Source organism: Lutjanus erythropterus, chromosome 23 (genome assembly GCF_056507025.1).
Source record: "Lutjanus erythropterus isolate fLutEry1 chromosome 23, fLutEry1.hap2, whole genome shotgun sequence".
NCBI lineage: Eukaryota > Metazoa > Chordata > Actinopteri > Lutjaniformes > Lutjanidae > Lutjanus > Lutjanus erythropterus.
In genome coordinates, this window is record NC_139339.1 from 26,709,808 (window position 1) to 26,737,188 (window position 27,381).

At 37.2% G+C, this 27,381-nt stretch overlaps 1 protein-coding gene across 1 annotated transcript; it reads left to right on the forward strand.

Moving 5' to 3' along the window:
- Window positions 1–3,678: 3,678 nt before the first annotated feature.
- Window positions 3,679–26,710, forward strand: LOC146306283 (tyrosine-protein kinase receptor TYRO3). Its single transcript, XM_084712626.1, has 15 exons — window positions 3,679–3,775; window positions 9,196–9,257; window positions 10,023–10,638; window positions 14,157–14,312; window positions 15,858–16,190; window positions 16,661–16,856; window positions 17,849–17,940; window positions 18,933–19,046; window positions 20,555–20,635; window positions 20,721–20,813; window positions 21,006–21,127; window positions 22,842–22,951; window positions 23,215–23,374; window positions 23,473–23,609; window positions 26,152–26,710. Exons 1-15 carry the CDS (start codon window positions 3,679–3,681, stop codon window positions 26,492–26,494), a joined length of 2,712 nt encoding a protein of 903 aa, XP_084568752.1. The 3' UTR covers window positions 26,495–26,710.
- The last annotated feature ends 671 nt before the right edge of the window (window positions 26,711–27,381 follow it).

Sequence of the window (27,381 nt, forward strand, 5' to 3'; positions counted from 1 at the left end):
ATTCATGAACTGATCATGTCACCTCTGAAAACAGCATAACTTCGAAGTACTTGGTTAGTTTAAGTGAACCCAACTCAAGCACACTGAGATTAGCAGCTTCTTCGGCCTCAAAGTACAAGTAACTCATTTAAAATGAGTGTTAATAACAAGTTGATAAAAACTGAGTTAGGTCAACTTAGTATTTGTAATTAAACTTGATGTTAGTATTTACATCTCAGTTTATCACAACATTTCACTGAACCAGATTCAGTCTGAACTCATCTTTGAGTTTGCAAACTTGTAAACTTTTTGCATTAAAAAAAAAAAGATGGATAAAGGGGATTAACATTCAAAAATAGCAGTGTTTGGAGGAAAATGTTCCACCAGCTGGTCTCTGACTGTGTCTGTGTGTTTGGTGCTGGACAGTTAAACCAGGCTGAACAACACTGAGAGGATTATACTCCCAAACAGCAGCTTTGGAAGTGATTCATTATAAATACTCTGTAATAAAGTACTTTTTTGGGGTACTTTTACAGTATATTTTGAAGTCTATACTTTTCATGACACTGTAATCTATTATTTACTTTTGAAATCATGCAGCGCTTCCATCTGCATTTTTGTAGTCAATAAGGCTGCCTGATTGCAAACAGGCCAGTGAAAACAAAGACATACGGACAGGAAACATCCCAAAATGCTGCAGCAGGCACAGACGCACGTTCAGTCTGAAAACAGTCTGCACCGTTTTCTGCAGTTTTTTGGACTGAAAGACATGCTTCCTGAAAATGGTGCATAACAGTGTGCAACAGTCCTCAGGGGGCAGGCTGATAAATAAGTCTGCGCTTCAGTGAAAAATCCTGGCCTGCATTAACTTCAACTTCCACTCAAGGCTTAAGCCAGACAATTCAACGCTAACTCAAGCCAGGCTAGAACAAGCTCACGTTGTGAGCGAGCATGGAGAACAGAAGCAGAACAGAACAGCTGATTCCTGAAAATATGATATCACAAAAAGAAGAGACAATGAGAGTGGTTTGCTTTTCAGCTGATCAAACTATACAAAGAATCTTAAGTGTTCATCATGAAAAAGGTCAATATTACCACAATTAACAAAATGAAAGAGGTATTGTTATTGTTATATTTACTCTTTTATTTGTATTTGTTAATAAATGTCTTACCTGCTGCGGGACATGAGTCAGTAACTGTTCAGTATTGATACTGATATTACCAACTACATCATCAGCTGCTCTTTAAAACGTTTTATTATTTTTATTATTTATTTTTTCTTAAATTATAAATTTTAAGCTCTTAAATAAACAGGTTCACTCTGTGTCAAATAACCTGTTGGCCTTTGAAGACAGTAAAAGTTGTAAGACTTTTCTTTTATCCATGTTGATGGAAAACCGCTCAGGTACATTTTCTTTTGTTTGAAAAGAGTCAGAGGCGTTATCCAATCAGCACACTGACATTTTGTCACCGCCCCTCGGCGTCTGATAGTGACACCTTTGTCAGAAAGCCTTTTTAACCTGTAATCAACACTGTGAAAGAGTTGTAGTGTGGGCAGGTTCAGGATACATCCATGTTTGAGGTTACAGTTACTACGCTACATTACGTATGTAACTGAAGTGACTCACAAAACGACTCATGGGACACGTTACGACTCATGACACAAAAGTCACATGATGCACATAACATCATGCATCTTAGGACTTTTAATGACAACAATTGAGCTGGTTTGTAGAGGTGAGAGTGACCACTGAAAAGAACAGCAAGTTCAACTCATATATAAACCCTCTTGTCCGTGATTTTATTGTGTACCAGTATAAAAACATTATTATTATTTATTTTTATTATCATTTTTTTTTTTTTTTTACATATTTTATCTAGTTCTTTTATTTTTTTCTAACTTTTTTGTTATTTTTTAGGTTCTGTTTGCACTGAAAATATTTTCTCATTAGATACAAGTTTACTTAGTTGAATGTGTTATCCTTTTACTTGGGTTGTTCTGCACAGTTTCTGTATCGTTTTGTCTTGTTGTACTGTACTGGTGTATACACTGAGGATTCTGTGTTTAGTGTCTTTAAAAATTATAATAAACCTGTAAATCTCAAAAATAAAAGAGGACAGTGCAGGAACTGGGAGTCATTTAGACACATTTGACTGAATGCTGACATTGTTTTGTGTATAACATCAGTGGTTCAAAAGTAACTAGTACTCTGAGAAGTTTTTCAGAACAATACTTTCTATTCTCAGCACTGCCAAATGGACACACTTTTGAGGACACCTTCCAGACATATGGACATGGTATTGTGTAGCTTGTTGTAGTGAACTGTGTGGACTGTGTCCACAACAAATTAGAGGCACACAGATATCTGTACAGAGCCTTTTGCAAATCTCTCTGATGACAGAATGTACAACATGTGGACCCTGTTGGACTGTCACCCGCTCGTGGATGCATAAATTATAATACAGGTAATAAATAATAAAATCTATAAATGAGTCTGCATAGTCACAACAAATTGGGGATCTGCACAGAGCCTTGGAGTAGACGCTTTGTACACATCTTTTGATGATGATATTTATGCCAAGTGGACCATAGCAGGCTGTCACAAACTGGTGGCTGCATTAAATATATAATAAATAAAATCCTCGGTGGTCTCAGCAAATGAAGGTGCACAGATGTCTGTGCAGAGCCTACGTGTAGATCCTCTACTGATGAAATTTATGTCTCATGGATGCTGGTGCACATGTGGACATGAAAGGTATAATACAAGCCACAATGAAGTGAAAGTAAATGTTACATTTTTTAAATATTTTTTCAATTAAAATTCTTTCATTTTTTAGGCACTAAAAACAAAAAAAGACAAATCAGGTTCAGCTCAGTGTGACCATTATTTATTTTTTTTTAGTTTCTAAAACTTAAAGATTCAAGTTTATCTGAAGAAGAAATGTACATGATCTCATCTAAAGATGTCAACAAAACTTTTTAAAATTTATTTCAAAACTTGAATGCTTCAAGAACAATGCAATGGTGACTCTAGACGGCGAGTATTATGAAGAGATCTCGAGGAGCCGTGTTGGTAAGGGTTAGGTTAGGGACAAAGAGCTGTATGGGCCCAGCATGCACGAGCACAGGTTGTCATTTGTATTAAGGAAATTCAGAAATATAAAAATACAGCCTGGTGCCAACGCAACCATCATCAAAACCGATAATTTATAAATCAAAAGAAAATGACCTTTAAACATGGAGGTTCATGGTGTAAAAAGTTGAGAAACACTGATCTAGATGATAAATAGCACCACAGCTAAGAGGAAAAATATGAATTTATAATTTTGGGGTGAACTGCTCCTTTAATGCACAGAAAATAGGCCTACATTAAGTTACTTATAATCATGGTGGCTATGGTTAGGCTAGATTTTTAATTTCTTCAGTGTATTATTTCTAATTGTGTACTGATCCTGTGTAGTGTGTGTGTGTGTGTTGTGCAGTGTTTTGTAGTAGAACAGCAGTATAAATACAGGAACTCCGTAGGCGTGGGCGTGTTTTCCAGAGAAGGAAGGCTCATCTCAGCACTTTAATTACAGCATTCCTCTGAGCCAAATCACAAGTACATGTAAACACACTAGAGTGACCCTCTGAAGAACTGACTGACTGACTGACAGACAGGCTGGATGTGACAGTGGATTATGATCTGAGCTGAAAACATGTTTGTGTGTAACATGACACTGTGGCCTACTTTACTCCTGCTGTGGATGTGGATGTGGGAGGCTGCCTGTGACACACAACATACAGGAGAGGAGGGTGAGTGAACAGGTGGTTTATGTTCAGGTCGGGACATCATTCATATATCCGACTTTAATATGCTGATGTGATGGTGTTAAACTGTGGGGAAAATTCCAGTGAACTGTGAGAGGAAGTATTTCAGGAAAAGATAGGAAGAGTCACTGCTGTTTAAACTCACTGTAAGTGATAAAAATAATATATACATTACTTTATAATGTTTTGTTTATCTTCTAACTGTTGTTTCTCTGCGTACATGATATAATATAGACAGTTACTGTATCCTACATGAGCAAAAGAATAAAAATCCCCTCAGACAAAATTATCTTAATAAAAAACTGAATTCTGAATTACTTTGAGGTAAATGATATAAATAGTAATTCATTTTAAAACACTCATGGTTTCATTATTAGAGGTCCAAGCAGCTCCGCTCGCTGTGGACCACTGCTGTTTTTATTCTGATTATTCTTTCTTTTTAATTTTTTCTGCTCAAAGTATTTGTGCACCAAAAACTGTGAGACAAAACTCACCAAAATTATCAGCTGGGTTCCAAATTCCACCCAGTACTGAGGCAACGAAGATGACGGTCATTAACCACAAGGTGGCGCTGTACCAAACAACAGCTTGGTGTAGACTCAGAATTCTTTCACCATTTTAATCGCTCAATTCATCTGCATCTTTTTGTAATTAGTCTTCTGCTTAATGACTTTTTCGCAGTTTTATCAAAATTCTGTTTTAACGCACTTATTTTAGACCGTTGGGTCAATCGTCCTGAAAATGAGTCGGGACCATCTACAGACTTTACTGATCTTGAGTTATCAAAAAAATAATAATAATAAATAATTTGTCTATTTGGTTGGATTTTATGAGCCAATCAATTTTTTATTGACATAGCTTATTTTCTTAAAACTGTAATAACTCATGAATGCAATAAGATATCAATGTGAAAATTAATACATGTGCTCAGGAGTCTTCACTAAGCTAACATATAGGGGGCGCCAAGACGTTCATATCTCATAATTGGCTGTAAGAATTTGTATGGAAGTTGTTTCAAATGATCTCGGGTCATGACTCAGTCAATGCATGAATTTTGGTAATAACTGGACGTGACTTATTACAAGAAATTTAAATTTATAGACATTTTACGATCCAAACTTTAAAAAAAAACCATCATCTGTGTGTCCCACAGACCTGAAATTTCTTCAACACATCTGCTGAATTGTGACAAAAGTTTGTCTCACTGCAACCTGTGGTCAATTCAAAAGTCCATCGCTTTGTATTTTTCAAAATACAAAAACTCAGTAACCAAACATGGACATGGTCATCTTGCTGTCTGCACAACATTTTCTTTTTCACTCAGTGTTTGATGAAACGTCACCAAAATATTTAACAAAACACCTGAAACCAGCAGAATGATGTTTGATTTCTTTAGTATTTGATCACCAAAATTTTGACTTTTGCAAGCGTTTTATGTTGAAACAAAAATGTTCCAGTTTTGCACAGCCGATGTCATTGTGTTAAGTTTTACGAAAGTGTGTTGAAGCCACGTCTCTCCAGTGGTTCAGTCTGTGAGTCACCTTCTCTGAGGATCTGAAGGTCACAGGGTCAAATCCACATGTGACCAAGTCCCACTTCCCAATGATGTGTCAACTTCTGCTTATGGATATATTTTATTTTTTTTATTAGTTTTAGTTTAGGTGTGAATGTGAGTGTGAGTGGTTGTCTGTCTCTATGTGTCAGTCCTGTGATGAACTGGCGACTTGTCCAGGGTGAACCCCGCCTCTCGCCCAATGTCAGCTGGGATAGACTCCAGCAGCCCACGACCCTTACAGAATAAGCGCTTACAGAAAATGAATTAATATTAGTTTTAGTAAAATATTTGTGAAACAAAAATTCGAGATTGTGGAAATAATAAAAAAGAAGGTTTAAATATGTAAAAGTACGGAGTCCTTAAAGGGCCACAACAGCCAATGTTTTGTCTGCTTTGGTTCTCTCTCAGCTGTTTGTGTTCTTTGATGGTCTGATGATGTTTGAGTATTTTTATTTTTAATCTTATTATAATTTTACTTTTCTTTTTATTTGAATGCTCTAGACTACTTTTTGTTTGTTTCATTATTGTTTTTTCTAATATAAAAAAACAAATTATTTTTCTTTCAGTTAACTAAAATGTTTATCCCAACCAATTTTTATTTAAGCTTTAGCTAATTTTAATAATGTTGGTTTGATGTCCACATTTCTACAGTTTTTTTTAAAATATATATTGTTTTGAATATTATATTAAGAGTGTTATTTTATTTTTGCAACATGCACTGACAGAGTAGTAGCATGTAAGTCAGTAATAATACGAGTAAAATTACAAAATAAATAAGACCTTAATTAAAAACTTTGTTGAAAGTTTTGACTGATGTATCACTGCATGAGCTGCATTAATGTTGTAGCTGGTTGAGGTGGAGCTAATCTGACCTATATACTGTTGAGTGGCTTGAGTACAGTCTTTATTATGCATCATAAAACTGATCCACGACGCCATCAGCAGAAAGACAAACAGGTCGTCTGTGTCAGGTCATTACAATCCATATTTAAGGGAAAATTATGAAAAGGGCAGAGAGAGAAGTCACATGATGAAGTATAAAAGGCCAAACAAGGAGGAGGGAGGACACAGTCTGTCTGTGTGAGACCAAAATTGACATTTAACTTACATACTATACTTAACTTACATAATGTACTCATCTTATATCACATACATAATGGTACCTAACTTAAACTAAATAATTAACATACTTATTCTAACTCAAACCATGATCTTTTCCCAGACCCAACCAAGTAGTTCAGGTGTCTAAACACAACCACACTGAGTGTGTTATTAGTATACTTCTTTTAAACTAAAAATAAGAGAGTGTCCGTTCACTTTACTTTTTATGTACTTCTATGTACAAGTATCTGAGGTATACTTGACAAAATTATACAAAATGCAGAAAAAGCAGAAAAAGCAGAAATACATCATCCAGATGTGCTCTGTAACAAGAACAAGCAAGCTCTCCCTCTGTCATTCAAACTAAACTCTGTAATGGTGGCAGCAGGAGAAAGACTAAGACTACTGGCTTCTGAGCGATAAGCCTCAACATGGTATGTTAATCAGTAAATAACTTAAAAAATAGTTTTATATTTCTGTAGCTGGAGGAGTCTTAAAGACAATGGTAAAAACAATGCTATTCTATTTATTTTGTAAGCATATGTAAATTGCCGATGGAGGGGGGCGCCATATAAAATCTCGCCTAGGGCGCCACATTGGGTAGGGCCGGTGTTGTAATTAATGTATATACTATATACATTATATAAAAGCAAATACTCTAGTACTTTAACTTGAGTAAAAATTTGACTGATCAACTTTCACTTGTAGTTGAGAAATATTTAACCAGGAATATCTATACTTTGACTCAAGTACTGGGGTTGACTACCTTGTCCACCTCTGCTTTTCATGTACTTATTTGACATATACTTGACAAAATTATAGTAAAATATACTTAACATATATATACTTAACGTTTAAGTCTAAATGTATTTGATTTATACTTGTTCTTTTTTTTTTTTTTTTTTTTTTTTACCAAGATCTCTTCAATAAAAGTAAAATGAAGTATTCATGCCTTATATAGAAAGTTTAAGTACTCTTGGCTTGTAGTTGTGATTACTTGTTTGATAGATTAGTCTATTTAAATTCTCACACATTGGCATCTTTAAGGTAGTCATGTTATGTTCTTATATTACATCTTATATGTACAAAACCTTTTGGTTTGATTTAATTTGATTTATAAAGAAATGTTATGTGGTAATGTAAAAAAAAATCTACTTAATGTATAGTTAAAGGTATTTTTCAAGTATAACAAATAGACATAAATAGACTTGGGAATGGAAAAATAATATATAAACAGTAAACTGTAAGTATGATAAGTTCACTTAACGTACAAGTATACTTGCAGTATATTTAAGAAAAGTAGGATACACAAAAAAAACATCATTGCATAGAAAAATCCATAGAATTCCACATAAATTTGTAAATTGTGAGGCCAATTGAATTTATACATAGTAAATAAAGAATAATAAATAAAGAAGGCTGTGGAACCAACATGATCATGACTCTGGTTTCCAAAAAATTTTTTGGGAAAGTAATTGTTTATAAAGGAAATGATATCACACTTCCTGTGCCCAGACCTAATCTACCCTTTGTGTTTCAACCTCAGTTAACACGATGTTTAGATTAGCAGTCTTCTGTGTTTTTCAGGTCATGGCTCCCTCAGCTCAGTGTTTGCTCAAACTTTTTACACCACCTACCACCTCAGAATTTATGACGCTCTCCAGTGCCACCATTATGTCTGATGTTAAAATACAGTAGGTACGCTACGGAGAGTTCACACACGAGGCAGGGTTTTTTTTTCCTGATAAGAAGATTATTTATTGTTGACTGTTGTCAGCTACAGACACACTTCCAGTTCACTATACAGCAGGCTGATATTGAAACAACAACATTGCTGATATATTTTTTTTTTTATATTTTTTTAATTTTAGGAGATTCCTCAGTTCACCACTAGAGGGAGCTTGAGTACCACCAGTGTAGTTTGAAAATCTAGGCCTTAGCTGATGGACAGACAGAGCAGGGACGCCCCGCACCACATATTGCACTGAATATTTTCAGGTCTTCTCTCGTTTGCGCTCACCGACAAGTCAGCAGCAGTTGTAGCATGGCTAATGTTAGCTGTGTTAGCTTCAACCTCTGCACTTTCACATAAATCAAAGTACTGGCCAGCTTCAAATGTTGACCTGATGATTCTGGATGATGAAAAGTCAGAGGATCGAATCAGAGGGATTCATCCTCTGGAGACCATGACTGCCAGTACAAAATATGACAGCGGTCCATTCAGTTGAGATCAAGTGTTGAGATATTTCAGTGTGGACCAAAGTGGTGGACCCACAGACCAAGAGACTCACTAACAGACAGACTGTCATGACCTTCCTGTCAGACTTGTTAAAAACTGTAAATGACAAAAAAAAAAGTCAAACTTCAAGTCCGTCAAAATCAAGTTGCAAAACTGATTTGCCATGATTTATTTCAGCTCTCTTTTGACAGAAATATTCTCTCAAGATTTCCATTTAGCGAGAACAAATGTAATGTGCTGAACTCTATAAAAACAGTTTCATTTCCTGAAAGTGGAAGTGAATCAGACACTACCCTGATGAAGAGATGATAACTGAAAACACTTAGGAAAAAGACAAATATGTGTGCTGAATCAAGATGTGCCTCATACTGACTGACAGAGTGTGATGTAAAGTAAATGGATGTCTGACTCCTGATATAAAGGTGTATGATTCCTCTGTGCTGCTGTTGTGTTTCTGTCAGTATGATTCAACACAGTGACTCTTGATTTTCTCTCCTCTTCTGTGTTTAGTTGAGATCTTTCATTCTGACAAACAGACCAGACTGGGATGGACTTCTGAGCCCGCCTCACAAGTAAGTTGGATTGCTAAGTGATGAGTTAAAGTCAAGTTTGCATTTCATTTTACAGTAAAAATACATTTTCATTAGTTGCTGAATAATGACAACTGTTTGATCTGACTAACTGTATGAACATTAATTAACCCTAATGAGCATTGTTCACACTTTGGATCCAGTGCCCCCAAAATGCTTTGTTAACCGTTAAATTATAATCTCATATTAAACATGAACACATGATACTGCTAATAAGCATGTTATAAGGGCCTTATTACCTATTAACTAATGCTTATTAGAAGCACCTTGATATAAAGCGTTACCCCTATATTGTTATACAACACTATAATGTTATGATGACAAACAATTCAGGTTATGACAAGATAAAAAAAATATACTGTTATACATGAATATGTTTCTTGTTATAATGTGATAGGTTTGTATATTGTAATAATGTGAAAATATTTTGTTTCAACATGAAACATCTTGTTATAACAACGTTTTCATGTTATAACGCAATACTGACCCTTTTTTTCTTTTCCTGGCGTGGCAGCGATACATTTCTTTATTTAACAATGTTATGTCACAACTAACATTAAATCAGTGATCAGTCTCAGTTTAAATAACACGAGTGGCTGAAGTTCAGTTGTGTAATGTTATGTCGACCTTATGACTTGACAGTTTTAAATGTTCCACTGGTATCTTCCATGAGTTCAGTCTTGGACAGAGTTTGTTGAGTCTTTACCCTGCAACTTTTCACTGATGTTCTCTTTCCCATCATGCCAGTGGGGTGAAGTTCGTCTGACAGTGGGCACACAGGGTCAGGTGCCTGTGCTCCAGGCGTGTGGACATCGCACCAAGAGAACTGTTCTAAGCCACTGGATGGAGCGCAAAGACGCCCACCATCTACTGATGGATATTTCATTAGCCCAGGAGGAGGAGGACTCTGGTCAGCTCAGCCCACTACAAGTTTACCTTTTCGACACAGACACACCAATGAGAAGATTCCAAAATGGTTGGAAAGCCCTGGACCACCAGACCGAGCCGTTTCCTCGCACAGTCCATCCGCAGGAAATGCCCAGCCACCTGAAGCGCAGCCTGGCTCTGAGCCTGGGCTCCATCAACCGCAGAGGCTTCCAGCTCGCCTTCTCCTACTCAGGAACATGTGCGCTGGTATCTTCCATCAGACTGTACTACAGGAAGTGCCCTGACGTCGTGGCTCACCTGGCATCGTTTAAGGGGACGGGGGCCGGGTCGGGGCCCCTGACAGGTTCCTGTGTGAGGGGAGCTGTGGAGGTTTCTCCACCTGTTAGAGAGTGTGATGTGGATGGAGTGTGGGGTCCACTGACGGGGGGATGTACCTGTGAATCCGGGCATCAAGTCATGGGTGACACCTGTCAAGGTATGGAGATTTTTCCGTTATTTCATATTGTTCATATGTTTTTGTCATAACCAGTTTATTAGAACCACATTAAAGATTTCTTTAAATTTGACATTTTGAGAATAAAGTTGAGATTTTGACTTTATTCTGGACATTTGGACAATGTCCTCGCTGTAGATCCTGGTGAGGTGGATCAGTGAGACATGCCTCTTTCGTTCCTGGTGAACAGCTTGACGTTCCATGTATCCATTGAGCTGACTGTTTTACCCTCTGGACGTATTTGGCTGTGGTGATGATGGCTGTCTCTGTGCTGTCCTTTAGGCCGGACTTTTCTTGGCACTGGCAGGACTTCTCAGCCACTTTATCTATCTAATAACACATCAAGGGCTTGGTCTTCCAGGGTATTTCCTCTTTCTTCTAATCACTCCCAAGGGCAATGTGGGGAGTTTTTCTCAGCTTACTCTTCCAGCTGGGTATCTGATGACTGGAAGATAATGGAGTCTCATTCCTACTATTGAGCTAGCTTCCAAGCAGCTGACTTGACCTCTACAGACATTTGGCTGTAGCTGACATCCTTGCATCCTCACCTCCTTCCCATTACTTTTAGCTGTCCTGTATGTCCCTCCAACAACTGATGCAAACTTGTAAATATGGGCAGAATGGCTTTACTTATTACTGTATTACTCGCTTGTAAGTTTGTCTTTTCTACTTTCAGTGGTGTGTCCCATCTGGACCTGGGGACTTCTTATTCATACTCAGCACAAATGTTCCTGTACACTATCCAGCTACGTGATTATACCTCTCAGTGTGCACTTTGTCTAATTTTTTCCCCCTTTTGCCTGGCCCTAATACTCTTAACATACAAAATGGTCTAAGTCCTGGCAGAAAAATCTATACCAGAATTTTGCTTTGGCTTTGAGTTGATCCAAATTAGAATGTTTACTTCACTCCAATTTAGAATAACATATTATTTTACATAAGCACTACTCACAAGTCAAATCAAACTCAAAGGAGGATGAATTCAGGAGCCTCACAGACTGAGAAGAGAGGTACAGTGGAGGTACAATTTCCTTTTGAGGAATTAAAAAATAAAGTATGGAAGCTTTGTATTGTATTTGTGCTGTGATTAGTAAAACAATTTAGCTTTCAAATAAAAGAAAAAAAAATGAACACAGGAAAAAGAAACTGTAAGATAATGTAATGTTAGTTAGCAATGTTAGTAATGCCAAAAAAGTTTTGAACCACCGCTGGGGTCACTGTGGGGTTTGCACAAAGTTAAAAACTTTTATTTTACATGGAAATGTGTATTTAAAATGACCGACGTGTTACAACTAACACAGGTCTTAATCAGGGTCAGAGTCAGCAGTAGATCACACACTCATGATGTTACATTATATGTTCAACAACATGGAGAATTAACAACAGGACAGAAAGAATGAGTGGTCCTGGAACATTTACAGTCTGGTTTCAATGTGAGCTGCCACAGATGACACCACAGTAACATTTTAGTTTTGCTGGGTGCTAAAATTAGCAGCTTGTGGAGGGAGGAGGTGCTGGACCAACCATAGTTTTGTTTCATGTGCTCATGCAAACATTTCACTAAAATGATCCTGAATTCTTGGACCTACAGATTGCGTGTCTTTTCCTGTTTAATGAAGCACAACCAGTGACTTTCACTTCCTCTTTCCCACCATCCTCTTCCCACTCATTTACATCTTTCTGTTATTTTTAATTTTGGATTTGACATATTTCCTGAGCATTGCTCAACAGATATCATTCACTGCTTCATGTTTTCTGTATTTCAAAACCAAGCCTGGTTTGTGTTGCCAAGCAGCCACATTGTTCACTCCGCTTTCTAACACCAAAGAATTTATGGACATGACAACACTCTGACTTTGATGGTACGTTAGGGCTGAATGTGAAGCTGAACTCAACATGGAGGTTATTCAAATCTCTTTAGAGGGGGGCGAGCCTCTGTCAGGGTACACAGGGCCACTGCAGGCGGGGCACGAATGACCAGGGGAGAAATAAAGAGTGAAACAAAGTTGAATAAATATGATTTATGTAAGGGAAATAACCAAACAGTTTTCTGATTCTATCCTGATGACTTTAATTTCTTTTTAATCTTCTAGTCTTCAATTATTGTTAATGACAAAAATTTTGGGGGAGGGGGGGTCACTCGAACTTTTGTTGGCTTCCAAAAAGGGGGGCATGGCAGAAAAACTTTGGTGACCTTCTTAATAGATTTTCAGGGATCTGTACTTTACTTAACAATTTATTTTTAACTTCTTACTTTTCATCTCTCAATTTTAACACAAATATCTGCACTTTCTACTTCTTATATTTTCAAAACAGGTTTGTTACTTTAGTTTTACTGCATTTGACATAAAAAGATTAAAGCAACGTAAAAGATGTAACAAGACAAAAGCAAGGTAAAATGTAATGAGACAAAAACAATGTAAAAGACGTAACAAAAAACATATGACGAGACAAAAATGAAGTAATGAGACCAAAACTACATAACAAGAGAAAAGGGATGTCAGAAGACAAAACCAACTTTAAAGACATAACAAGAAAAAAAACACAACGTAACAAAATGAAAAAGATGTAACAAGACAAAAACAATGTAACAAAATTTAAAAGACATAACAAGACAAAAACAATGTAACAAAATTTAAAAGACATAACAAGACAAAAACAATCTAACAAAATGAAAAAAGACGTAAAAAACCAAAAACAACATAACAATATGAAAAAGATGTCACAATACAAAAAAGATGTAATAAAATGAAAGTTGTAACAAGACAAAAAAAACATAAAAGATCTAACAGGACAAAAAGAAGATAAGACATAACAGGACAATACAATGTAAAAGACACAACAAGACAAAAACAACGTAACAAAATGAAGAAGACGTAACAAAACAAAAACGACATAAAAGATCTGACAGCACAAAACCAGGGTAAGACAACAACACAAAGACAACACAATAAAAAGTGACATAACACAAGATAATAACATAAAAAAACCCCTGAAAAAGATGGAACAGAACAAAAACTATATAAAAAGATGAAAATGACATAACAAGACAAAACAGACAGAGAGGGAGACTTGACTGCAGAGAAATGGTGCCGGTCAAATAAGTACTATTTACTTTCATACTTTGAGTACAGTTCAGAGCCTGTACAGTTTCACTGTTACTTGAGTGACGGAAGTTGTTCAGTACTTGTACTTTAAGCAGCGTCTTTTTTCCCCCAAGTATCTGTACTTCTACTTGAGTGAAGAATGTGTGTACTTTTGCCACCTCTGCTTGTTAGTGTTCAGGAAGAGCTATGGGCTATTTCAATGTAGATTTCTAGTTAGTTTTGTCACACAATACCATGTTTTTGTCAAAAAGTCACAGGTGTAGGCTGATACACGACAGCGTGGATGTGTGCATCTGAAGCTCACACACACTCGGACAAATAGTGGAAGAAAATGCTACAGAGAAATTAAATTTTTACACTCAGTTTTTACAATCATGCTCTCTGTTTCCCCAGCATGCAGGATGTACTACTACAAACCAGCCAATGACAGTGGAGCATGCCGTCCATGCCCACTGAATACCAGGACGCATGGGGAGGGATCAGAGAGGTGCGACTGTCTGCAGGGTTTCATCCGCCTCCCAACTGAACCTGACGACCTCGGCTGCTCCAGTAAGAAACACTTGGTGGGATTTATTGGAAATCAACAGGTGTTATCTTCTTAAAATCTAATATATGGTGTTAGATTAAAGCTCCTACAGGTGAATTTTAAAATGGTCAACTTTGGTTCCCCCCAATGGTGCTAACTGTAGCAGACACAAATGTACAACACTTGTGTTATTTTTGCACTTGTCTCATTTTCCCTTAGACAAAAAGTTACATTATCAGACTAAGATGAAAGATGCTATAATCACATATATGTTCAACAAAGACTCTTATATACATTTGTTTTAGATTTATGACTCTGTCCATTTCTGCTATCATGCATATGATGCATTTTAAATAGAAACTAGTTGAAGACACTGGTTGTCTGCCTTCAAGTTGTACATATGGAGTCATAAGAGTGTCATGAAAAAGAAGAAAACTGAAAAAGAATATTAAAATAAAGGTGACAAAACAGGAATAGATAAAAGAATACATAAGTAGATAAACTATGTGGAAATTAATAAAATAATTACAATGTAAATAGAAAATGTTGGCATTTAAAACAAAAATAAATGAGAGAAATAAATGTGGAAATTTTAAGACATAAAAACTAAAAGAATTGTCATTTATTATCACATGTATTTGTTCATTTATTTCAGTGTATATTTCTGTTTAAATAATGGACATATTTGTTTGTTTTTTGCATATTATTTATTTTTAGAATGTATTTATTCATTTTTTATATAGTGTCATATATTAATTTTTAGCTCTTTATTTTTCCTAATTCTTTTCTCTATTGCTTTTGCTATTTCTTGAAGGTCCAAGCTGTCAATCACCTCGCTTTGGCGGGACTTATTCTGCATACATGAATCCTGGCAGGACTCATGTTATTCCAGCAAAGGGAATAGGGAAAATACAAAGAAAAATAAAGCATAAAAATTAATTAATTCTATATAAAAATAATAAATATAGGTATCTGACAAATGTTAAGAGAAAAATCTGACTTTTCCACCTTTATTTTTTATATACATTTTTTTATTACTCTTTGTATTTCCACATTTATTTTGTAATTATTTTCAAACTTATTATTTTTTATGCCATTATTATGACTCCATAATCTAACTTCATCCTAATGACACATTAAAAGTTATTTTTTTTATGGCACTACTATAATACTATATAATATGTATATATATATATATATATATATATATATATGTATGTATATGTATATGTATATGTATGTATATATATATGTATGTATATATATATATAGATAGATAGATAGATAGATAGATAGATAGATATAATACTATAATATATACACCTACACAGTGTATGAATTTGATCCTGATGACACATTAAATGTTATTATTTTTATGGCACTACTATGACTCCATACATATACCTCTATCTATTTTTTATCCTAATGACACATTAAAATGTAGTCTTTATGGCACTACTATGACTCCATACATACACTTATACTGCAGATGAATTTGACACTAATAACATACATTTAGAGGATTTTTAAGTCTTAACATACTTTTCCTTCCTGTCTTGTCCCCACAGAGCCTCCCTCAGCCCCTGTGAATCTCACAGCCCATCACCATAATGACTCAGTGCTGATAATGATGTGGGATCCTCCTCATGACCAGGGAGGCAGGCAGGAAGTGATGTATCGCCTCAAGTGTGAGACGGCAGCAGAGACTGGGAGTCAGTGGGGGCCGTGTGGTGATGGTGTGGTTTTCCTGCCAGACTCAGAGGGGGTGACCAGCACAACTGTCAGCCTCACAGGACTGAATCCACAGCATGACTACAGACTGACAGTGCAAGCCTGGAACAATGTGTCCACCCAGCTGGGGGTGCCACCTTCATCCACTGCCACCGTTACTATTCATAGATGTATGTATAGTGACACACACATTAGATAGTCCAGAAAAAGTGAGAGAAATACATCTCACCTGGGGGATTTCTGAGGGTTCAGTTGAGGCGGTGAAAGCCATGAGAGGCAAGGTTTTTTTTTCTTGTCAGGATCGTTTTTGTTTCAGTGTTTCTTGTTGTGATGCTCATTTTGGCCACAAGAGTCTAAAGTGTACCACTACTCAACGCTCTACATAGAACAAACGAATAGATCATGGGGTAGTAGTGTTCTTCAGCCTCTTGTGGCAGAAATGAGTATTACAACACCAACAGAAAAAATCTCCCCAGGCCTTAAAAACACCTCCTTTCACACTAAAACACTAACACTATACTAGTACTCCTGAGCTGCACATCTAACTGAGCTAACTAGCTAACAGCAGCTACAGTTAGCAGGACAGGATGTCAAGAGGTCTAATTTCTGAGGCACATAAAACGCTTGTGTTTTCTTGCAGGGAAAGTTCCTCCTGTGGTGATCACTGTGATGCCGGCGTCTAACATCTCAGAGCCTGAAGTCATAACTCCAGCTCCTCAGAAACAGAGTCGATTGTCCATGTGGCTGACAGTTGGTGTTTTATTCGGCTGCCTGCTGCTCATGGCTGTTGTCCCGATTGTTGTGTGTGGCCTGCGCCGCAACTACACTAAACTCAGGTGAAGTGGAAAATGTATTTGAGTTCTGAGTTTAAAGTCACTCGGCTCTAGGCATTGTGATGCCAGAGACAGGATTATGTTTTGGTGGCTCCCCAACACCACCACACTATCATCAAAAAACAGAGGAGTTTTGCAGCAGCCAGTCACAGCACAGGGGAGTTTAGAATAGCAAATCACAGAACTGGAGGGTTTTACAACAGCCACTCACAACACAGGGGGATTTTACAAAAGCTAATCACAGAACAGGTGATTTTTTCAACAGCCAATCAAAAAAAAAGTACACAACAAAAAGATATTTATCAACAGCCAATCACAGCACAGGTGTTTTTTTACAACAACCGATCACAACACAGGGTATTTTTCCACACCCAATCACAGCACAGGAGGGTCTTACAACAGCCAGTCACAACACAGAATGATTTTACAACATCCAATCACAGCACTGTCAATCACAAGGCTGAAAATGAGGAAAGGATGACAAAAGGAGAAAGGGCACCCACCAACAATTTTTTTTTCCTTCGAGGCTGATCAGCATCTGAAGTTAGCGCCCTTGGTGACTGCTTATATGGTGCATGGCTTTAGCCAGCCCTGTTCTGAGTATTGACTTTATTCTTGGAATTCTAATTTTAAACTCAATTTAAATTCAAATTTTTCACATGTGGACTTAATCCTCTTCCATTGTTACAATAATAGGTCAATAATCAAAATCCAAAGTACATCACATACTGTGTGTCAATAAAATTACAACTTTTTACAATATAGGTAACATTAGTAATGTGCATTATATAATATAGTTTCTGAATGATGTCACTGAGAGATGTGTGCACATGTGAAAAATACAAACTGGAGCTTATGAGGAAATATGAGGATAATATGAGGAGCTGCTTTAGTGCCGCATCATAAAAACAATGGGTGAAAATGTTCAATTTCACAAATAACTGTAAAGACAAATTACTTAGAATGATATTTAAAAAATCATAATTTCTCTACAGGTCTGACCAGGAACTAGAGCTTCTGCCGATGGACGCTGGAGTTTCTTACCGACGTCCACAGCAGGTGGAGGCTGCACCACAGCAGGCCAACAGTAAGTGTCACACTCCTCGACAATATTTTGGTATATTCTTCTGTGGTTGTGCTGGCACTGTCAGGACATTCTGGAAATTTCAACATCAAAGTAAGGGCAGTACCACCAATAATACCACGGATGGTGGGGACAATAAACACATCCCAGCTGGAGCTACGATGACATGTTGTCTGCCTGTTCTTCTGTGGCCTGTCACGCAAAGTTTTAGAGCGACAGAGACACACATTGTCCCCATAACCATAGTAAAAATTGTCACTCTCCCGCCTGAGGTGCATGATGCTGTGCTGCTGCCAGAGGAGCGCTGACTAAGATTACGCAGGTCTAAATGATAAAATAATAGATTTGTGTGACTGAAATTGGGATTGAGATTGGTTTTATTTCTAGGGATAATTCAGGATATTAGTTTGGACATATCCCAGCCATCCCTACCCAATTCTATGCCCTTGCCCTCCACCCAGAAAAGGTCACCATTCCTCTGCCAGAAATAGAAAAATGAATCAGTATCACGCTATGTTAAGAATTTATTCTTATAACGAGATATTTTTCATGTTATTTTGACATACAGATTTGGCACATTATACCAAGAAACTTTTCTTCTATTTATCTTGTTAAAATGTGAATGTTTTTGTGTGATAACAATAAGTTACCATGTTATAATATGATAATGATCTGTTTTTCTTACTGTGGCATGACAGCATCAAGCCTCTGTACCTTTGTGATTTAAAAAGCATCGTGTGAAAATATGAAAATGAGGTTATGATGTAGTGAAATCACCTTAAAATGATCACCAACAAGAGCTCAAAAAATATTCAGCATGTCTATCATGAATCTCTAGATGTTCTTGCACACAGCATGTACAGTAGTATGTGAATATCCTAAACACAACTTGTACAGACCATTTGTATACTCGCACATTCTGACTGATTTGTCTTGCAAACCAGAAGCCGATTTGAACAGTACAGGATGCTCACATGATTTCCCCTTTGTTTCAGTGGTGGAAGGTGTGGCCCAGCTGTTGGAGGGGATCAGTGGCAGGCTGCTGGCCAGTCTTAAGGATGTCCTGGTGGAGAGAAACAAGCTCACCTTGGGAAAGGAGCTTGGCAAAGGTCGGGTCATGATTCCTCATCAACAATAATAATGTCTTAACCTCACAATGCACATGTTCAATATGCAGAAACCTTCCCACTGCACTGGATAAAGTAACCCAGTGTCCCCAGGAATTACATTTATATTGCAGGATTCTGCAGTCTGTTATTAACACCATCATCAGCATCAACTCATGAGAAAAATGAACACTTGGACATGCAGCAGCATGATAAAAACTGCCTAAAATGACAGAAACAGTCTATGGAAAAATTTATTTGATGTCTGCTTTGACATGGAGGGGACTGGGCTACTGACATATACTGCAGTCAGCCACCAGGGGGCATCAGCTGTCATGTTGTCCATCTTAATATGTCAGTGGTCCCAGTCTGGCTCAAATGTTTCTTGGTAGATGTTTATCCTGAATTAAATATTATGGAAACAAAACTACAGCTGCAGCCATGCTAGTGGCTCTGTGAGTTTGTATTTATGCACATGCTAACATGCTGACATTAAGAAACTTAACAAGCAACAATATTCATAAGCTATAACCATGCTAGTAGCTCTCTTGAATCTGTATTAAGGCACAGCAATGCTTTGAGCTAAATACTAATATCAACATGCTAACATGCTGACAAAGTTAATATGCTGATGGTTGGTTAGTTAATGTTTGCCATGTTCACCATCTTAGTTAAGAATGTTAGCATGCTAACATTTGCTAATTAGCACTGGACGCAGATAGCTGATGCTGATGGTCCATCGGATAAGAAAGTTGAAATTATGAGATAAAAAGTTGAAATTATGAGATAAAGTCATAATCATGAGATAAATATCAAAATCATGAAATAAAAAGCCAAAATTATGTGCTTAAAAGTCAAAATTTTGAGAAAAAAAAAATCATAATTATGAAATAAATGTCGACATTACAAGATAAAAAGTCCTAATTATGAGGGAAAAAATAGAAATTTTGAGAGAAAGTCATAATTCTGAAATGAAATGTCAAAATTATGAAATAAATGTCAAAATCACGAGATATAAAGTCGAAATAAGTCATAACTATGAGATAAGAAGTCATATATGAGATTAAAAAGTCAAAATTTTGAGATAAGAAAGTCTAAATAATGAAATAAAAAGTCTAAATTATGATAAAATATCAAAATTATGAGATAAAAAGTCTAAATTATGAGTTATAAAGTTATAAATATACGATAAAAAAAACATTTTTTTAATCACATATTTTTTCTTTTACTTTTTATCTCATAATTTTGACTTTTTTTAAAATCTCATAATTATGACTAACCATATTGGGCTTCCAGACCTGCTCGCTGCACTAGAGGAAAATTCAGAATTAAAAGTCTAGAGGATTTATCCTCTGGGAACCACGAATGAACACAAATTATCATGGCAATCCATCCAAATATACATAACCAAAGAACTTTGTTTAAAAAAATTCAGATATCCATGATTTAGAAACATTAAACCTGGCAGTAAATTGAGTGATAACACTCAGTCCTTCTTTGTTGTTCTGCAGGAGAGTTTGGCTCAGTCTATGAAGGGATCTTTACCCCAAACGACGGTGTGGACATGAAGGTGGCGGTGAAGACCATGAGAGGTGTGTACTGAAACTCAAAGCCTTTATCAGAACTCTGCTCTGCTACTTCTAATTTCTGTCGTTTCTCTACACTCTACTCATCCAGTTGGAATCCACAGCCAGGAAGACTTACATGAGTTTCTGAGAGAGGCAGAGATCATGCAGAACTTTGATCATGAAAATGTGGTCAGACTACTTGGTAAGACACACCACCGAACTCACTACTCGGATGCAATAGTGTGACTATAACAATATTTTCCTTAAGAAATGTGCAGGAAACTTTTTTTTTTTTTGATCTGGCGTTGTTTCTACCTCTACAGACTCAGTTCAGCCTCCTCTCCTCTCCTGCAGCAGCAGTCTTGTGAAAGCTGTGTGTGTGTTTGTCCTGCAGGGGTCACTTTACAGAGAGAGCAGGACTCTCCTCTGCCTGTCCCTCTGGTCATCCTGCCCTACATGAAACATGGAGACCTGCGACGCTTCCTCATTGCTACACGCTATGGAGACATTCCGATGGTAAGATGTGGTCAGCACATGTATAAATGGGACGTACTGCAGTGTCAGCACATGCTTACACAGATACACACAAGGACACTTTGACACGCATAGAGGAGCTGAGAGCAGCTTCTCTCATGATAAACTGCATAGAGAATCATTCTTTGGCCATCCTTTCCATTGTTATAACAAGGTAGAGCCACTGAGGTACAACTGCTAAAATAAAGTGCAACAGGTAAGGAAATACAGATGTTCAGACAACTTGTAAACCTGCTCAGCCACTGGCCAGATGCTGTGGAAATTTGTTTCAATATTAAAGGTCCATAGAGGACCACATTAAATATCAACATGTTCTCACTAACAGCAAGTCAAATACAGCAGCTTGGTCAGTGGTCATATGTTTCAAACTAACATTGTAGGTAACCCACTAATGTCAGTTTTGCACACGCAGGGCTCCGTGGTCGAGGTAGCAATAATGAATGTACAATGACTTTCAAAATACATTTTAGACTTTCAAAATAAAGGCACAAAAACTACTTGGGTAGGTTTAGGATAAGATCATGTTTGGGTAACAATAAGTTACTTATGTAGGTTCATGTATGCAATGTAACCTACGTATATTAAGTACATACTGGAACGGGAAGCAACTAATGTAATGTAACTTAACCTAATGCAATGCAATGCAAGGTATCGCAACGCAAGATATTGCAATGCAGTGCAACACAACGTGACACTGTGCAACACAATGCAACATAACGTAACATAATGTAATGTAACGCAATGTCACTGAACACAAAATAATGCAATGTAACACACTGTAATACAGCTCAAGTTATTGCAACACAAGGAAATGCAATGCTACACATCGCAAAACATACCATAACACAAAAAAGTAACACAGTGTAATGCAACACAATGTAGCGGACTGTAATGTAACACAACATAATGTAACACAACAGTTATCACAATGCAACATAACACAATGCAACAAAATGGAACACATCGCAATGTATTGCAACGTAATTTACTGCAATGCAGTGCACCACAATGCAACATAACGCAACACAGTGTAACGCAACAAACTGTACCACAACGCAACACAACACAACGCAATGCAATGTAATATTATGTATTTGTAGAAAGGGTTGTCGTAGGCAACTTGATTTCATAGGAAGGGACTGAAGAAGAGGCTTCTTCACTTCTGAACTGAAGAAGCCTCTTGGATGAGAAGCGAAACGTCTTCAAGAACTCTACCAAGTCCAGCTGCCTACGACAACCCTTTCTATGAATACCATGACCGGGATGACTGAGAATATACACAGACATGTAGTTTGTAAATTATGTACGTTAAATATTTTACATAATATAAGTTGCATAGTTTATATAAATATGTAACATATAGAAATATAAGTTACATACTTAACATCTTGAAAAGAAGTCAGTGTTGACTCTTTACTCTTCACTTTTCACCCATCCATCCACTCACTAATTTTTACTGCAGTGAAGAAATTGAATCAGTACTTCTACTTTTACCAGTCTTGTTTTACACAAGTATCTGTACTTGTACATGGATACAGACTGTGTGGACTTTTGCCACCTCTGAATAATACAGTTTGATGCTTTTTTTCTACTTCATGTCATCACCCACAGCACAAACACAACTCAAACACGGTTATAGCTCCACATTTGCATGTTAAAAAATTAAATTAATACACCCTTTTCTACCCTCTTTCAGTTTGTGCCCCATCAGAGTCTCCTGCGCTTCATGGTGGACATTGCAGCAGGGATGGACTATCTGAGCTCACAGGGCTTCCTGCACAGGGACCTGGCAGCACGCAACTGCATGTGAGTCCATCAGAGGGAGACACTGAGACAGACGGGGAGCCTGAAATCAAGGAGTCCTTGTTCTTATAAGACTGTGTCTCTGTCCTCAGCTATTGGTATTCAAACATGGCTTGTAACTGGGAAGGAAGCTGCTGAAAATTTCAATAAAGCTGACTGAAGGCCTCAGAGGAGACAGAACTCTGGTTTTGTTATTTAATCTGACTGAAAATGTCGCCTCACCTGGTCTCATTATTCACTTTTTAAAAACCTTTTGTTATCTGCAGGCTGGGTGATGACCTCAGGGTGTGTGTGGCTGACTTTGGTCTGTCCAAGAAAATCTACAGCAGCAATTATTATCGTCAGAAAGTCGCTATCCGTGTGCCGATCAAGTGGATGGCCATGGAGAGCCTGTCTGAGTCCGTCTACACCACCAAAAGTGATGTGGTGAGTTCAGTCATAAACAGCTGATTTCTGATTTCATTATTGTGGCTTTTACAAACTATTTCAAAAGTGTATAATATTTTTTGTCCCTGTCCTCTCAGTGGTCGTTCGGGGTGACCATGTGGGAGATTGTGTCCCGGGGACGGACCCCCTATCCTGGAGTTCACAACCACGAGCTTCTGGAGCTGCTGCTGTCCGGACACAGGCTCAAACCACCCGAGGACTGCGGCCACAAACTGTGAGTTCTTCTGTTCGTTCAGGAACATTTAATGAGACAGATTTCGAAATATTAGTAGAGCAGCGGGGGTTTCAGTGGGCAGAGCAACAAAATCAGGGAGAGTCTTGTAAAGCTACCTAAAATCTATATTTGTGTTGTTTTATTTGGTGTCATGTAAGTGAAATATTTTAATATAATAGAGGGCATCAGGTGCATATCCCTAAAAACATACATAACATACAGTAAGCACTAGTATACAGTCAACTGTTAACAGTGTAATGAAAGGCTTTAAGTCATAATGTGAGGAAGTGTCCTTTTAATGGTCATGTAGTATTTTACCTGGACAATTTAAAGGTTCAGTTAACTCAGATTACAAAACAACAAACATGTTCTGGTGATTAGTAACTGTAATTGAATTACAAACCCCAATTCCAAAAAAGTAGGGGTGCTGTGTGAAATGTGAATAAAAATGTAATGCAATGATTTGCAAATACTTTTCAACCTATATTCGATTAAATGCAAAGACAAGCTAATGAATATTCAAACTGATTGAGAAAACTGCATGAATTTAGAGATTTCACCATCTACAATCCATAATATCATTAAAAAATTTAGAGAGTCCAGAGAAATCTCTGCACATAAGGAGCAAGACTGAAAACCAACACTGAATGTCTGTGACCTTTGACCCCTCGGGCAGCACTGCATTAAAAACTCACATCATTGTATAAAGGATACTACATGGGCTCAAGAACACTTTGGAAAACTGTTGTCAGTAACACAGTTTGTCTCTGCATCTACAAATGTAAGTTAAGACTCTACCATGCAAAGAGAAAGACATATATCAACAACATCCAGAAACACTGCAGACTTCTCTGGACCTGAGCTCATCTGAGATGGACTGACACAAAGTGGAAAAGTGAGCTGTGGTCTGACGAGTCCACATTTCAGATTGTTTTCATAAATCATGGACCAAAGAGGAAAAGAACCATCCAGATTGTTACCAGCGCTAACTTCAAAAGACAGCAGCTGTGATGGTGTGTTAGCGCCCATGGCATCATGGGTAATCGTCACATCTGTGAAGTCCTCATTAATGCTGAAAGGTACATACAGGTTTTGGAGCAACATATGCTGCCATCCAGACAACGTCTTTTTCAGAGACGTCCCTGCTTATTTCAGTAAGACACATTATGCACGTGTTCCAACAGCATGTCTTCATTGACCTGTCTCCCATTAAAAATGTGTGGTGCATTATGAACAAAATATGACAACAGAGACCCCAGACTGTTGGCCACCTGAAGTCTCATATCAAGCAAGAATGAGAAAGAATTTCACTTTCAAAACTTCAGTTCACAAACACTGACTGAAAAAATAATGTCTCACAGTGGTAAACTTGCTCCTGTCCCAACTTTTTTGGAATGTGTAGCTGACATCAAATTCATAATGAGTGTATATCGACAATAAACAACAAAGTTTATCAGCTTGAACATTCGATATCTTGCCCTTATACTGTGTTCAGTTGGATATTGGTTGAAAAGTATTTGCAGATCACTGCATTATGTTTTTATTTACATTTTACACAGACTGTAACTTTCTGTGAATTGGGGTTGGTACATATCTTTTGTCAGTAAATGTTATTGATTATAATTATGTTTATTTTGTACATAACTAGTTAAGTGCATTCATGATCACTGATTGAAGTTGAAATAGATTGTCTGTTGTTTAATCTGCCTTGTAAAGCACTTTGTAACTGCTGGTTTGATGAGTCATACATATAACCTTCATTATTCTTATCAGCCACGGAATATATGCTTATTAACAGATGAGCTCATCATGTCAGCTCACTGACCTGGAAGTCTGCCAGACTACCAGGGGCGCCAAGTGAAAGCGAGTGCAAAAAAAAAATAAAAATAAATAAATAAATAATAATAATAATAATAAAAAAAAAATTAGCCCACGGCTTAGTCGTGTGCACATGCACGTATGCATGATGTCAGAGGTGGTGATGCATTGTGCGGCGATCAATGATCAATTCTGCGCAGGCCCGGCTCATCTCAAACGCACCGAAGGAGGAGGAACTAAAAGTCAAGCAAGGCAGTGCAGACAAGTGGCCACGGACTGCTGGACAACTCTCTCAAACGAAAGCTGCATTACAACTGCTTATTATGTCATTAGTGCTGACTAATGACATAATGGAGACATGGAGATGCCTCTTCTATATCACGTAATTTTGTGCTTATACTTAAAAATTAACTGGTTACTAATTGGTGTTGGGATATTGGAAGAAAAATTATCTCTAGTTCTAATTATTATACTAATGCTCTGCAAATAGACTCCTCTCCAAATCTTGGTTTCTCTTGAAATACTAGATGTTTTTTTCAGACCTCAAAAAATGACACAAGATAAATCATTTTAGAAGGAAAATATCCAAAACCTATAGCAATTGCTCACACTTAGACATTGCTTTGTTTGAAGCCATCACTACAGGGAATATTCTTGTATATTTACACAGTATATATATTTATAAATACCTCACCCTGCCCCCTCCATCTCACCCTGAACACAGCTATGAAGTGATGCAGAGCTGCTGGGAGAAGGAGCCGAGCCGCAGGCCCGGCTTCAGGGAACTGGGCGAGACACTGAAAGGCCTTCTGTCAGAGCTTCCAGTGCTGGAGGCCAGCCAGGAGGCCAACTACATCAACCAGGGCCTGGAGGTGGCTGCTGCTGCTGCTGCTGCCTCTGCCTCTCACCATCCACAGACAGACTCAGGGGGGAGATGGGAAAATGTCTACCTGCCTGCTCCTGTGGGTGCTGCTGCTGCTGCAGTTCAAGATGAGAATGCAGAGGACGGCTACCTGAAGTATATTACTGGCTCAGCAGTGACGGAAGACGATAATTGCAAAATGTAATTTTGTGTTAAATTGGAACTGTATTTTGCACTTTTTTCATATGTAGATATATATATATATATATATATGTTACTAGAAAATATCTGTTATGTACGTGTTATGTACGTGTATGGAAGTCCATTTCTGTCAGAAAAAGGGGAAACCCTGCCCCCAAAACATAGGAAAAATAAGTCAAAATTTTGACTTTCTATGCCAAAACTATGAGATTAGTAAAAATTATGTGATACAAAGACAAAAATATAAGCTAATGAATCATTTTATTTTGAGGTCAAAACTAGGAGATATATAATTTTGACTTTAGATGTCAAAAGTATTATGATTATGAGGTAAATCAATAGTCACTCTCTCAAAGTTTTTATTCAAAAAGTCAACATTTTGATTTACTATCTCTGAATTCAGACACAGTATCTCATAAATGAAATGTGAATTTTGACACAGTATGGCATAATTTCGACCTGCCAATATTTTGTGTCATTCCCAACATTGATTCTGTATTTCTTGTTTTTGGCAGACATGGGCTTCTATAGCTGTGTAAGGAACTTAAATTGCACTCTTGGTAACACTTTATATTACAGCCCATAACGTACTGCGTGATTACCTATAAAGTATCTATAAATATATGTAGGTACTGTGTAACAAGATGGAATAAGGGGGTAACGATTCTTGATTTTACAAAGAAATTATACTGTAGTTATTTTTTAACTACTGGGTATCTATTCTGTTATTACAGGGTAAGTACCAGTACCTGTATGTATTGGTAGGTACTGTGCTGGTATGGTGTTATTAGCAAAAATTACACAGTGACTCCGGAGTAATTACGCAGTATTTTGTGGGCTGTAATCTAAAGCGTTACCGCACTCTTATACTACATCATCGAACATGTGGTT